Raw genomic sequence first — 14,305 nt, 5'->3', positions numbered from 1 at the left:
GCAGGAACTATTGTACAAAACGTTTGTTTTTCTTCGCGTTAGTTTTCAGGCCAACGTGAGAAGAATTATTTATATGCAGCTTTTCAATTATCTTTTGAATTTCTCTGATAAAAATATGGAATAAGGCAGCGTCATCGGCGTACTCCAAGTCACACAGGTTCACAATAAGGATTGCATCTGGCCTGCCACGTGGTACCTATTGCTTTCCGCACTATAAAGTCAAATAAAATAATGAAGATACACAAAGCAAGGATATAGCGCTGTCTGACCCATCTCATGATACAAAACCATTTTATTACCAATGTCACTAATAAATTAGCTCAGAATTCTCTCCTCTCATGCAAAGATTTGACTATGATTATTCAAACTAACCGTTTCAACTCAACGCTATCATTACGAATATAATATGTATACAATGTAATTTAGTACAGTCGTATTCGATCATAGTTCCCTCTGATTAAATGATAGTATTTGGAATTACACAATTGTTCTAAAACTGAATGGCATAATTATTATCTTACGATATCAATAAATTGAAACCAACTTATCTACTATACAACTAAGTGTAGGTAGGTATATTATTTATGCGAGACATTGGCCCGATAGTTATTTCTGATTTACTATGCTTCAAATTATGTTAGGAAAATTTAGTCTACGTTTTCATAATCACATGCTAATTTACATCCCACACAAAACTTCCAAAACAATTTTCATAGAGATTTTTCATTCCGGCGGCCATTGTCCATATATTTTTTTACATTCATTAATCTGTAAGTCATTTTTTGAATGGCACGTGTTCGCATCGTTTCATTACTCCCACACCAATAGGCATGCCAAAATAATCAACATTGTAATAACCGAATAATCGAATATTTAAAGATTCATCACATTAATATGGACGAAGCATCTAGACACAAAAATGACACTCACTTTTTTTGTCGGGTCTGCTGAATGGCATAATCTGTTCTAACGCCATTACAATAAAGGTGATATTGCTATAAATTCCCGATGCTCTTTGTCGGGTCTGCCGAATGGTTCGGTTCGAACGGGTTTTTTTCAATTAACATTGACACTAGAAACACTGTTCTAACGCCATTACAATAAAGGTGATATTGCCATAAATTCCCGATGCGTGATATCGCATAATGGAAATTGCGTGACGTCTACCTATACAGGTGCGAATGTCGCTACGCTATATTTACTTTCTAGCTACTGTACTGAGTGCGTTGTCCATTAATAATGTCATTGATCACCAGAATCAAAAATATTAATAAATATCATAAACAATAGGAACGCATTCACAACTTTTTGCGACGCGCGTGTTAAATGCGGCGTATGATGGATAAGGTGTGTATGGAGACGTTAACAAAATAAAAGCAGTGTATAATTATTTATTTACTTTTTCAAAATACATATTCCACTTCATGGAATGTAAAATCTACTATTTTATTTTTATTTTTATTTTATAACAACAGAATCTTCTCAATAGTGACTTTAAATGCCACGTTTTAAATGATGTAGTTATAAAATTGCCAATTAAGTAAGTAAGTGCCAAAAAAAACATGTGTATCCTTAATATTATAAAATCAAATAAAACAGATGGTGACGGTGACAAGATCAGAATGCCCGATTGGACCAAATTGCTCTGATTTAAAAAGAAGACTCTCATTTTCCAAAACTATAAGAAGATTGCGGGAATATATTGGGAACACGCTACGCTACGTGATGAAACGTGGCATCAACTTTATTACTGCTACTATAAGGTGATATTGCCATAAATTCCCGATGCGTGATATCGCATAATGGAAATTGCGTGACGTCTACCTATACAGGTGCGAATGTCGCTACGCTATATTTACTTTCTAGCTACTGTACTGAGTGCGTTGTCCATTAATAATGTCATTGATCACCAGAATCAAAAATATTAATAAATATCATAAACAATAGGAACGCATTCACAACTTTTTGCGACGCGCGTGTTAAATGCGGCGTATGATGGATAAGGTGTGTATGGAGACGTTAACAAAAGCAGTGTATAATTATTTATTTACTTTTTCAAAATACATATTCCACTTCATGGAATGTAAAATCTACTATTTTATTTTTATTTTTATTTTATAACAACAGAATCTTCTCAATAGTGACTTTAAATGCCACGTTTTAAATGATGTAGTTATAAAATTGCCAATTAAGTAAGTAAGTGCCAAAAAAAACATTTGTATCCTTAATATTATAAAATCAAATAAAACAGATGGTGACGGTGACAAGATCAGAATGCCCGATTGGACCAAATTGCTCTGATTTAAAAAGAAGACTCTCATTTTCCAAAACTATAAGAAGATTGCGGGAATATATTGGGAACACGCTACGCTACGTGATGAAACGTGGCATCAACTTTATTACTGCTACTATAAAGTATAAACATTCCATATTATAAGAGTGAAGTTCGACAGTTTTTACAAAAAATATGTCGTAGTTATAGCGACACCTAGCGAGAAATAGCGACGTTTCAAGTAGAAGCAGTTGAAAATAATCTCGGTAACAATAATTAATTCGCCCTATGTAATTCGTACGCAATAGAAGAAATCGCATCTGCGCAAGTTCAAGGTTAAATGGTTCCACTATGATAGTATGTTTCTGTTCCATAATACACAATAGAAAATGGTAATATTATGATGTCAATCCACACACGTGACGTGTTCCCAACCCGCTCCGACCTTTATTCCAAATATCTGCTCTGAATTTTTCCGAAAGGCAGCTAGGTTAGATTCTGTTTGAAAGAAATTGATTTTAGCATAGCCAATAATGCACTGCAATATCCAGCTGTTTATAGAAATCCATGTCGCATTACGGAAAAACAATTGAGGTAAACCTTGGTTTGGAATTTCATGTAAAAATTTCTCAGCTTTCATCTCTTATTCCCTAATTATCGACTCAACATTTTCAGGACTATATTAACATCATCAAGATGATTGGTGTTGTAATTTTCTAGCACTTTTCCGTCTTTCTTTGGGTTCACTAAGCGTGAAGCGCGCTTAATCATCCATACATGGCAGATGGCCAGAGATATTTGATTTTTCAAATCTAATTATATTAGGTTGATGATATTGCATAATAATTGTAATTTGATGATAACACTGGAACTTTTTATACAAACCGATAAACGGTCCGAAGTTGTTTGTTAGTAATCGGTTACTCGATAATCATTTCGCTATGCATACACACTGATCACAGCTGTTCTCAGCTGTTTAAGTGTAGATATAAACATAGTAAAACAATCATCAAAACTGTTTTGTATTTTTATTTGTCGGCTGAGAGCAGGAAATGCCCGCCTTAGATTTCGTTTGAGACTTGGTTCGTTAAACTTCGTTCAGAACTTGATCCAATTCTTTTTCCAAGAAGACATATTCGGCATTTCCCTGAATATCTCTCTAATATCCAACACTGGAATTTATACATTTCCAACTCCGAATATAGATTTCTTGAGTTTACGAGATTCTTTTATATGTAGGTATAACCGTCCTTCAATATCTAAAGAGATAAGAGAATATTGTACTGGGGGAGGGGGACAGAAAATTAATCACCAAGATTTAGCTCTTGCATCGCTGCTCCCCCTTGAATGTATATTTTTTTTAGTAATAATAAAATAATAGTTTGTCATTCCAATCGGTATTTTAGCAATGGGAAAAATAATTTAAAAATAATTACAAGATAAACTTTTTATATACAACGTTTTTAAATTTTCTGTTGAGTCATATAAACTTGACTTGACTAGCTTAAACGATCAAAAAAATTGTACTTGATAGAAATACTGAATAATGAAATGTCATTTCATATTGATTTCCATAGTGACGCACGTATATATTATTTAATAATTTAGTTCCTAGGACCCCCTAGCAACCAATAATGGTATCGAAATAACTTTTCACACAAAGCAGAATTAACTAAAAATGAATTCAATTCTACTTAAAGATGGCTAAAAGTATTAAAAAAAATGCATTGGCATCGTGTTCTGATGTATTCTAAAAGTTTAAAATGTCTAGCTAGTCGGCAAGTTAGTTAAAAATTGATTGCAAGATTTGTACTGGATAAACAACCACCGGACAAACAAGAATACGAGCTAAGAAAAACGTGGTAATAAACATTCGAAAAATCATTTTAATTAAAAAAAAAAACAATTCTTTCATATAATAATATGATACATTGGTCATTACAGGTCTAAATTCTGTGAAAATATCCATTTATAATATGAAAGTGAGTATCGTTATGATGATGGAAGTATTTTTGTTTTGCTGTAATTAGTATTATAATAACGTAAAAACGTTGCTTTATTCAGACAAAAATGTATAAAATCCAAATTTCGCACATGTCAAATTGAAACTAATATAATTCGGTGCACTATACACGGTGCACTAATGACTAAAGGGTTTAACGGCCCACATGCGCCACGTAGGTCAAAATGGAGATTTTATGATATTTTCAGAGCATACGCCTGGACATTCCTTAAACATTGTAGATAATCTATTTATATAATTTTGAAGCCGTATTATCCTTTATATTTATTTTATACATTAAATTTGACGACTGCATAAAGTATTTTACCACGTTTTTATTAGCTCGTTTTCTTGTTTGTCCGGTACAGATTTTTTCTTGTGCAATACAATTTTTTTCTTGTTTGTCCGAGATTTTTAAGTAACTTCCCGACTAGCTAGACATTTGAAACTTTTAGAATATATCGGAATACGACGACAATGCATTCTTTTAATACTTTTGGCCGTCTTTACGCAGAATTGAATTCATTTTCAGTTAATTCTCTTTTGTATGTTTCGAAAAAAAGTCGTTAAAAGTAATATTTACTACTCACTATTATTGGTTGTTATTAATACATACGTGCGTTACTATGGAAATCAATATGTAATGTCAAAATGACAATTCTGTATTCTTTAATATTTATTCAGTATTTCTATCAAGTACAATAAAAAGTTTTTATTAATACATATAATTGTCAACTTTATATGATTCATCAGAAAATTTAAAAACGTGGTATATAAAAAGTTCTTTTTAACTTGTAATATTTATTACATAAAATAGTATTCTTTTAAACCTCTCGATCTAATGTTTTAGATTATAGTCATATTTCAGAACATCCATGTGCAGTAGTGTTAAATTTTTTTAGATTTATTAATTTTTAAACACATTTATAAAACCATTAGTAAAATTGTTGTTAACATTACATAGTGAAATATTTACTATACAAAATATAAGTATTTATAATCTCTCTGATCCCAAATTTGACAAGAATTAGGCATTTTATTATTCAAAAAATGGGCACGATCAACACATTCGAAAATAATTCTAAAAATACCGATTATAAGCTATATCTTTGACCATTCAAATGTGATAAAACATCCTACGAATAATGATTGTTTTATAATAAGTATTGACCCAAGAATAAAGTAGTATTTTTTTGAAATACGCCATTTCTATTGGATCACAGTTTTTAAGAGCAGTGGAGGTTTTCTACGAAGCAGACGGTGCGGTCGCTTCATTAGAAAGTATCGACATCTAAATAAAAAATATTCAAAGCATAACCGTCATGACAGCATAGTTGTTATTATATTGTAATACTTACATATTCTAATGGCGGTTTATTTCACAGGAAAATTTAAAAAAAAAATCAGCGCCAGACCTTTATTCAGACGTTTTTAAAACTACCACTGTTTGAGAGAACTTTTGTTGAAATGGACTAATTATCAGTAGATGATGTCTTCCTATATGTAAATTTCAAGATATTTGGTGTAGGTACTTATGTGTCTGTTTAAAAAATAAATAATAAAATAGATAAGTAGGATTTTTCAGACAATTTGATATTAATGCCATGGGTCGTCTCTGCGTCGGGTTATAATATATCTATCGAATATCGATATCTATCGAATTCTATTGAATTGGTCATCTATAATATTATAATATTAAAACAATTACCAATATTTGTATCACTGAATACATTGTTTGTACATATAAATAATTCAATTGCGGTCTACTGTTGATGTCCATGCTTTGTTACTTACTTACGTAGAGTTGTCTGCGATTTTATGTGAGCGTTCATCAAAATAACGAGCGAGCTGTTTTATTAAATATTTTTTTACATTCTATGTAATACCTAATTCTATTACAAAACACATATTTCCGAGAGCGCCATTGTTCAGTTTATTAAAACTGCATAGGTAATGCGAAATGACCTGCAGATAATGTAATCATTAGCTACTCCTAGTAACTCTACTATCAGCTTCCCTTTCATAATAATATAAAAGTGTCATAATCTATATATATAAAAATAAATGTTTGTTTGTTTGTTTGTCCCGTATGCGTTCCTATACCATTCATCCGATTGCGATGAAACTTTGGTGAGTTGTTGTGCGCACACCCGCGAAGGTTTCTGAAAAAAATAATCTAAAAATTAAAAAAAATATTTAAAGTTTTAAAAAAATCTAAAAAGCGGTTTCCAGTCTTACTTTCCGTGGTTCATCTGTTTTAGACGAACGCGCTTGAGCAGTGCGTACTCGAACGAAAAACAAAAAATATTGTGTATCCAAAAGCACTTCAATAAACAGAATTAAAACACAAACACTTTCTTTCTTTGAGTGACATTGCAACGCATGCCGGGTACTCGCTAGTTCCCCTGTAAAAAGATTTTCATTTACATCTTTGTTTATTTCTCTATTTTAGTGCTCCGGAAAGAGGGAGCCAGAGCAGGAGGAAGAGGCCCAGAGATGGATCGAGACCATCATCGGCGAGCGTTTCCCTCCGGTGGTCTTCGAAGACGCTCTCCGAGACGGAATCATCCTGTGCAAGCTGATGAATAGGCTCAAGCCAGGTATCATCACCAGGATCAACGTCAGCGGAGGCGACTACAAAATGATGGATAACCTCAGCCAGTGAGTATTTCGATGTCATAAAGGCTAGACGCTGTCACAAATCCCAGGAAGTACCAGTCTAGAGGAACATAGTTAGGACAATATGATGATATTTTGCAAGAAATTCACATCGCATATACCAATCCGCGGCCCGATCAAAAGATCCGATTGGAAGCCGCTAATTGATAGGCGTGTGACACTTCTGCATCTTAACTTCTGAACCGTCCCAGAAAAAAACACTTAGACTGCTACATCTTGCGATTTGTGATTGCATCTTGTCGTTGTAATAGGCGGCCATAGCTGATTGGTAGTATTGTGTTAACAACTAGCGGGGTCCTACCGTCCGTTAATAGGTGCGTACTGACTGAGCGAGCAGCCTCGCGTAGGCGCGAGGCTGCTTCGCCATAGATAATAATACGTAAAAGCCTCGCGAGGCAAAATGTTCAGTCAGTCAGTACGCGACTCGTCCGAGGCAAAAGCACGCGCCGCATCGCCCGAGCACTGCCGCGACCCGATCCAATCATTGTCGGTTTATCGGTGCTCAATGGTGCTGTGCGCGGCTGCCTCGCGTGACGTTAATTTTGCTGCGAGCTACCTCGCGCAGCGATTTTCGCGAAGCAAATGCCCGAGGCTACTTGCTCAGTCAGTACGCGCCTAATAAGAGAAAATCAAGGCATTTTAATCCCCTATTCCGTTAAGTAAAAATAAGTTGTTAAAAAATACGTAAATATTATTTTAATTAATTACTAATCGAATATTTTTTCAACTTTCGATTAACTATTTAAATTATTGAGGCATTAAAAGAGTGCTGACGCAGGGGCGGATTTACCCAGAGATATACCGGGAGACCGATATAATATTGTCTAAAATACAATATTTATGAACGTGTATGTTTCGTAATTCGGTCAATAGATGTATCTATGAAATCGCAACTTTTGATGAACGTCATTGCCCACCCGTCACCCTTGCAAACCATTTTGATGGAGGCTCAATTTTCAGAGCCATCTAGTGGCCGAAAACAAATACAATTTAATACAATTTATTGACAATAATTTCCAAACATAATATGTTATTATCGAAAAACATTAAAATAAACCATAATTTTATATAATTTATGTATTATTTTTGTTTGTTTTTTAGGTTTACGGGGAAAAAATAAAGTTTTTTCTAACGTCTAATTTTACAGATTTACATACACCTTTCCGCAAACAATTTATATAATTATTTGTCAACTTTACACAAATGCACACACACAAACATTTGGTTGAAACTCAACGCATGTTGAGACCAGTAAACATGTTTATCGTGTACAATAATAATATAATATGTGGGCAAGCCGACATCGTAATTTTTTACCGCTTTAATTAAAACAACAATACGAGACCACGCGTCACGATTTTACAGAGATATACTATTTTTCCCGCAATCAATACATCCATACTTACATGTTTGCTGATTCATTGATTTTCACATGTTTTATATTGTTTAAATTTCCACTTTATAAAAAGAAAACCATTGTATATTATTTAGATACCCTAATACAAAAAAAAAAACATGGGAATGCGGGCATATAATATAATACTATATTATAATAATATGAGATTGTTGTAGGGAAAATTATGTATGACTAGAATTAATAAAAAAAAATATATGTTTCACCCATCATAATAATATTATTATATTGATCAAAGAACACAGGGTTTTAAAACAGTGTCATAAAATAAACAATTTGCAGTTTTTTATATCAATGTACAAACAATAAAATAAATATAATGGTATGCATAACATTATTAGAAAAGTGGTCGTAGTGGTTTAGAAATAAATATTTCGATACCCGTTGATTAATATGAGCTCCTGGTAATTTGTCAGTGCCTGTCGTTCTTCGTCGACAACGACGCTCGCAACAAACAAAATTCGACCAAAGAGCGCGCAAAAATATTGTTATCGGTTTATTTATGGTAGTTTCATGTTTCCCTAATACTAAAACAGCGCTTGCACCTGAGGATTCACTAAACGTGCTTCGATGGTTTGAGATCACAATAATAATAAAATATTTTTGCCCGAACAACTAAATCTAGAAATAAATTTATTATGAAAATGGCAGCATGTTTCTGATTTCCTGCTACTCATAAATTTTATGTTCTTTCGTGTAAAATGTAATAATTTGTAGCCATCTCTACATTTTTTATAATAATCTTATTATTATTTATTATGTAGATGAATGACTGACTGTCACCGAGTAGGTACTAGTACCTAGTTATTAGTTAGTTATAAAAAGTGTAGGTATCGTTGCTTTTGAACGAACTGAACAATGCATTTTTTAATAAAAAATAGTGTGTAATTTGAAGTAGTTCGTGAAATGAACAAATAAATGATTTTCTTGATTTTCATAAAACAAAAAAAAAAAAGAATTGTTTTCAACCTGCGATTATTGAATTTTTCAACCTTTCATTGAGCATCGAGTATTTTGCGCTGTTGGCCGGCCTATTCGAGTAGTAGTGTGATTTATTATTTCATAAAATTGTCGTTCTCATTAATTTAAATAATACATACAACGAAATGTACATAATAGTGACTGCAGATCGAAAGATTGGTGGATGAAACCAAACCGGGCCATTTTTTAGTTTCGCTTTTCAAGTCGGCTGTGACTGGGATTTTTCTTTTCTTCCGCGAGTCGTTCCCTCATAATTTGTGTATTACTACGAGTATGTACCTAACATATTTCCGTAGTTATTAAAATAATATATAAATGGCCATTTGTGTATTGCAGTGTTGCTTGCTACAAAGTGGCATGACTTTTATTTAAATAATATTATGTTTTATGGGAAGCATTTTAAATGATTTATCATTTTTTTAAATTGAATGTTCTAATATGTTAATAAATAATGTATTAATAAATTATTGGTATTATCTAAAAAAAAATATTATGACGTAGTTATTAATTAAAACAGAAGTTGATAATGAGGTTTTCCATTAAATAATATAAACAATTCAATTATTATTTCAATTGTATTTTTTTACCTTTATTTTTTGGTTGGTTACCTACGTCTTTAGCAGCGCCGCACACCCGTCGAAACACCAGGGCGCTATGAAAGCTAATCAGTGAAAATCTGTTTTAAATTCCGAATTTTTATTTTGTTCCAGATTCCAAAAGGCCTGTGTAAAGTACGGAGTTCCCGACGTTGACTTATTCCAGACTACTGACTTGTGGGACAGGAAAAATATTTCCCTTGTCACATCAACAATCTTCGCTGTTGGTAGAACTGTAAGTATTTATCTATTATGTATCACGCAGTAAATACCATTAAGAAATGATTTGAACTAAGTATATTATTTAGCAAAGTCGTATCTCTAGAAATTTTAAACTATAAAATTTAGTGCGAGATAGACAGTTTTGACTGTTTAGACGGTTAACTTATTGTAACAATATAATACCTCAATACAAATATGTAATAAATTCTATCACTTTAGCGGTCGATTGTCGCCTTGTGCATAGAATAGACCCGCTGGTCCAAATTAATAGCCCTAGTAGCAAAACCAAATTTTTTTTAAATATTCAAGTGAATATCTTACTCTATCAAAAAGATCAATAGTCTTTTATTCATTAGACATTTTGTTATATATAAAAAAATCTTTGGAATTTCGTCGCTTGTTTGTGTTTTGTGATAAATAATTAAGTGATAAACAATATTATAATAATAACACAAATTGGAACATCTCAGATATACACATATTTTATTACTTACAACGTTTTTTACTTATTACTTATTACTTACAACGTTTTTCTTAGGTCGTATTCTTATTTGTCCGGTACAAATCTTGCATATCGATTTTTAACTAACTTCCCGACTAGCAAGACATTTGAAACTTTTAGAATACATCAGAACACGATGCCAATGCATTTTTTAAATACTTTTAGCCATCTTTAAGTAGAATTGAATTAATTTTTAGTTAATTCTGTTTTGTATGAAAAGCTATTTCAATACCATTATCGGTTGCTAGGGGTCCTAGCAACTAAATTATTAAATAATATAATATATGTGCGTTACTATGGAAATCAATATGAAATGACATTTCATTTTCAGTATTTCTATAAAGTACAAATTTTGTTGATCGTTTAGCTAGTCAAGTCAAGTTTATATGATTCAACAGAAAATTTAAAAACGTTGTATATAAAAAGTTCTTTTTATCTTGTTTAATTATTTTGAAAATATTTATACCGATAATATAACAAATTTTGATTACAACTTGTTGTCTAACAATTTAATTTCTAAATGTCTTTAGGCCTACAAACACCCAGAATGGCGTGGACCCTTCCTTGGACCCCGACCATCGGAGGAAAACCGAAGAGACTTCACCGAAGATCAGCTCCGAGCTGGAGAAGGCATCGTCGGTCTTCAGGCGGGCACAAACAAACTCGCCACACAGGCTGGACAAAACTTCGGAGCTTCCAGGAGAATTATTTTAGGAAAGTGAAGAGACCATGTCTGGTACAAGGAGGCTTTGGATCGCCGGAAAATATAATTAATTATCTTCGCCTAACCGTGTCATCTAACAATAATCGAATTAGACTTCCATTTCCCGTCAGTATCCAAGACTAAATAAAGTCGTGTCCCATCATAATCTTGGATATTATTAAAAAATCTGAAAAAACTCATTTTTCTTATTGGCCGTGACCCTAACCTTATTTACCCGTATTACTTCTATTAGGCGTGGTTGGTCTTGCATCATAAGAGTGATACGCAATAAATACTAAAAAGTACAACCATGTCTTCATCATAATGCTGGAGTTTATATTTTTTGTATGAATACATTTATTATATTTTTAGTTTTATTATTATTTATTTTTGTAACTTTAAATATTATGTGAAATAAATATACTTACTCAAAACAAAACTTGGTGTATTTTTTAATATTTGCTGTACCTACATATTATTATTATCTACCTATTTTTTTAATTTTATTATGTACATCTTCGTTTCTTTTTTAAAACAACAATATGTTACGGTGCCGAACTAATAAATATTAGTGCATTTAATTGTAGTGAAACAGGAATATCCAAGATTTGAAAACAACGAGTACCGATGTATTGTGGCCTCATCCTGAATTAACCCAGAGCCCCTGGATGATCACCCAGTTTAAACATGGCGATATTATACGAATGATTGAAGATTAAAAAATAAATAGTATGTGCAGTAGCGGACTGTGATAGGGCGATAGGAGGACATACTGTACCTATATGGCATTATTTATAGGAGTGCAACCAACTGCCGAGGAGAGTCATTCGGACAGCCATAATTTTATAAGCACTTAATCGAAACAGAAGAAAATACCTCTTACTATTGTATTTAAAATGTGGCCTGTGTAATGATTATGTTATCGAAATTGCTAAGCGGAAATGGTGGGAATGATCTTACAACTTTTTTCTTCTTCTAAAATGTCCGCTTCTCAGTCAAAGCATTTTTGTATTATTCGAATAATTCGCAGCTTTACAGGAGAGCATTTTGAAAAGCAGATTTACATTGGTTCCAGAATATATTTTTAATAAATAATAATTATAGCTTCGTTATAGAATAACTTACCTTAATTAATGCATTTTTTGTAATATTGAAACGATCTAAATCATCTAACCCCATAAACACTGATTTTAGCCAAAACGCCCTTTGGTTTATCATCCTATGTAGACAATAGACATAATAGTTTACAGTAAATTTCTACATCCGTTTCTGTTTTCTTCGTCAGTTATTGTTATTACGAAGTTATGTGGTTTGTTCTCTTTTCAGTAGGCATTGCCATATCAATTCCCTATTCCCTCATCAAAGTGCTTAACCTTCAGTGCTACCCTTCCTAATCTTGAAAAGCATATAATTAAAAAAAATATATGTTAGACATATTTATATCTACTACGTATTTACTATATTGTATAGATCATGGGTGGCCAACCCGCGGCTCGCTGGGTGTCAACTTGTGGGCCGTGAAGCAGTGAGAAAATAAAAATAATATCAAATATGCTGCCGCTAGATGTGCTAATTTCGCAAATTGAGATTGGATTTTGGCTCAAGATTTTAAAAACCACCGTGTGCTTTTTGCTGCATTTGCAACGCCATTCTCTGTAGACGTGAATGTATTACCGGGAAATGTCGATTTTTGAAGCAAAACGTGACATTTCGAGGCATAACGTGAAACGTATAACGTCATGTTTTGCCTCGAAATGTCGTTTTTTGAAGCAAAACGTGACATTATACGTGTCACGTTTTGCTTCTAAATGTCACATTTTGCCTCGAAACGTCACGTTTTGCTTCGAAATGTCGATTTTTGAAGCAAACGTAACATTTCGAGGCATGATTCTAGACGCACTGATCCAGACCAATAAGATCCGACGATCTACGTCGACCATCGTGACCAACATCTCTACACTATTTGCAATTACACGCAACGATTCGATCGCGTTGGTCCTTGCTTTTGATTGATTTAAAATAAACATCGTGTTGCTAATTTTAAAAATATAGGTAGAAAACTACTTCTTCGTTAGATTGGACGTGGCTACACTGAACAGTTTTCCCGCGCAATTTTACGCCAAAACTCAGCTTTCAAACATAGCGGGCGCGTGTTCGAATATGTTCGTACGTTGTCGGCAATCTTCGCTTGCTAATGAATGAATCGTGACAGACGGAAATAGAATTTGTTCCAATTTGCTCACGATCGCTCACGATCCCGGAAAACCATAGATAATTGATTTTGGCAATCGTGGCTGACGATCGGGCCAGATGCAATCTGCCAATGTAATTTGAGCATAATACTCTTGGTCATATGAATCGCTATATTTATCAAAATCTGATATTATATCTACCAATTCTTAAATCGTCATTATCATCATCAACCCGGATTAATCCACTGTTGGATGAAGGTTATCCCAACTTGATTCAACTCTTTTTGGTCAAATTATCAATTGGTATATTTTTCAAAATTTGGAATTTTATTTACCTACCCATTTATATCGTCATTATCGTTATCAACCTGTGTCAATCCACTGCTGGATGAAAGCCTCTCTAAGCTGATTCCACACCTTGGGTCTTACAAGCTCATATTCTTATTAGAATTGTTCTATTCCTCTCAGATATATGCATTGCTTCATTATCTATCAACATTTGTTTCGATATGAATGTCTCGAACCGAGAAACTATAATATTATTTAAGGCTAAAATTTTAATTCAAAATTTGATTTTTTTAAATATTTTTCTATGGCTGCAAGCACTTATTATTATTTATAGACAATGAAACAAAATAATGTTTAAATTTATTTTTTACACTGCTAACCTTCTTCTATTATCTAAATGGGACCCGTAGGAGATTAATATTGACGTTATATTAGTTCGCTTTTTATGATAATC

General features: G+C 32.9%; 1 protein-coding gene across 1 annotated transcript in view; it reads left to right on the top strand.

The window, feature by feature from the left end:
* LOC147078351 (muscle-specific protein 20-like) overlaps nucleotides 1-11,561 on the top strand; it is a 48,172-nt gene extending 36,611 nt beyond the window's left edge. Inside the window, exons 2-4 of the mRNA XM_085960552.1 lie at nucleotides 6,727-6,935; nucleotides 10,059-10,179; nucleotides 11,199-11,561. Of these exons, the coding sequence (XP_085816678.1) occupies nucleotides 6,727-6,935; nucleotides 10,059-10,179; nucleotides 11,199-11,390 (522 nt within the window). The 3' untranslated portion in view covers nucleotides 11,391-11,561. The remainder of the gene's footprint in view (nucleotides 1-6,726; nucleotides 6,936-10,058; nucleotides 10,180-11,198) is intronic.
* The last annotated feature ends 2,744 nt before the right edge of the window (nucleotides 11,562-14,305 follow it).

The sequence above is a fragment of the Rhyacophila brunnea genome, unplaced genomic scaffold (genome assembly GCF_057557595.1).
Source record: "Rhyacophila brunnea isolate RB1 unplaced genomic scaffold, BYU_Rbru_1.0 scaffold_11, whole genome shotgun sequence".
In the NCBI taxonomy this organism is placed as follows: domain Eukaryota; kingdom Metazoa; phylum Arthropoda; class Insecta; order Trichoptera; family Rhyacophilidae; genus Rhyacophila; species Rhyacophila brunnea.
The sequence above is the reverse complement of the archived record's forward strand: the minus strand, read 5'-3'. Positions and strand labels throughout refer to the sequence as shown.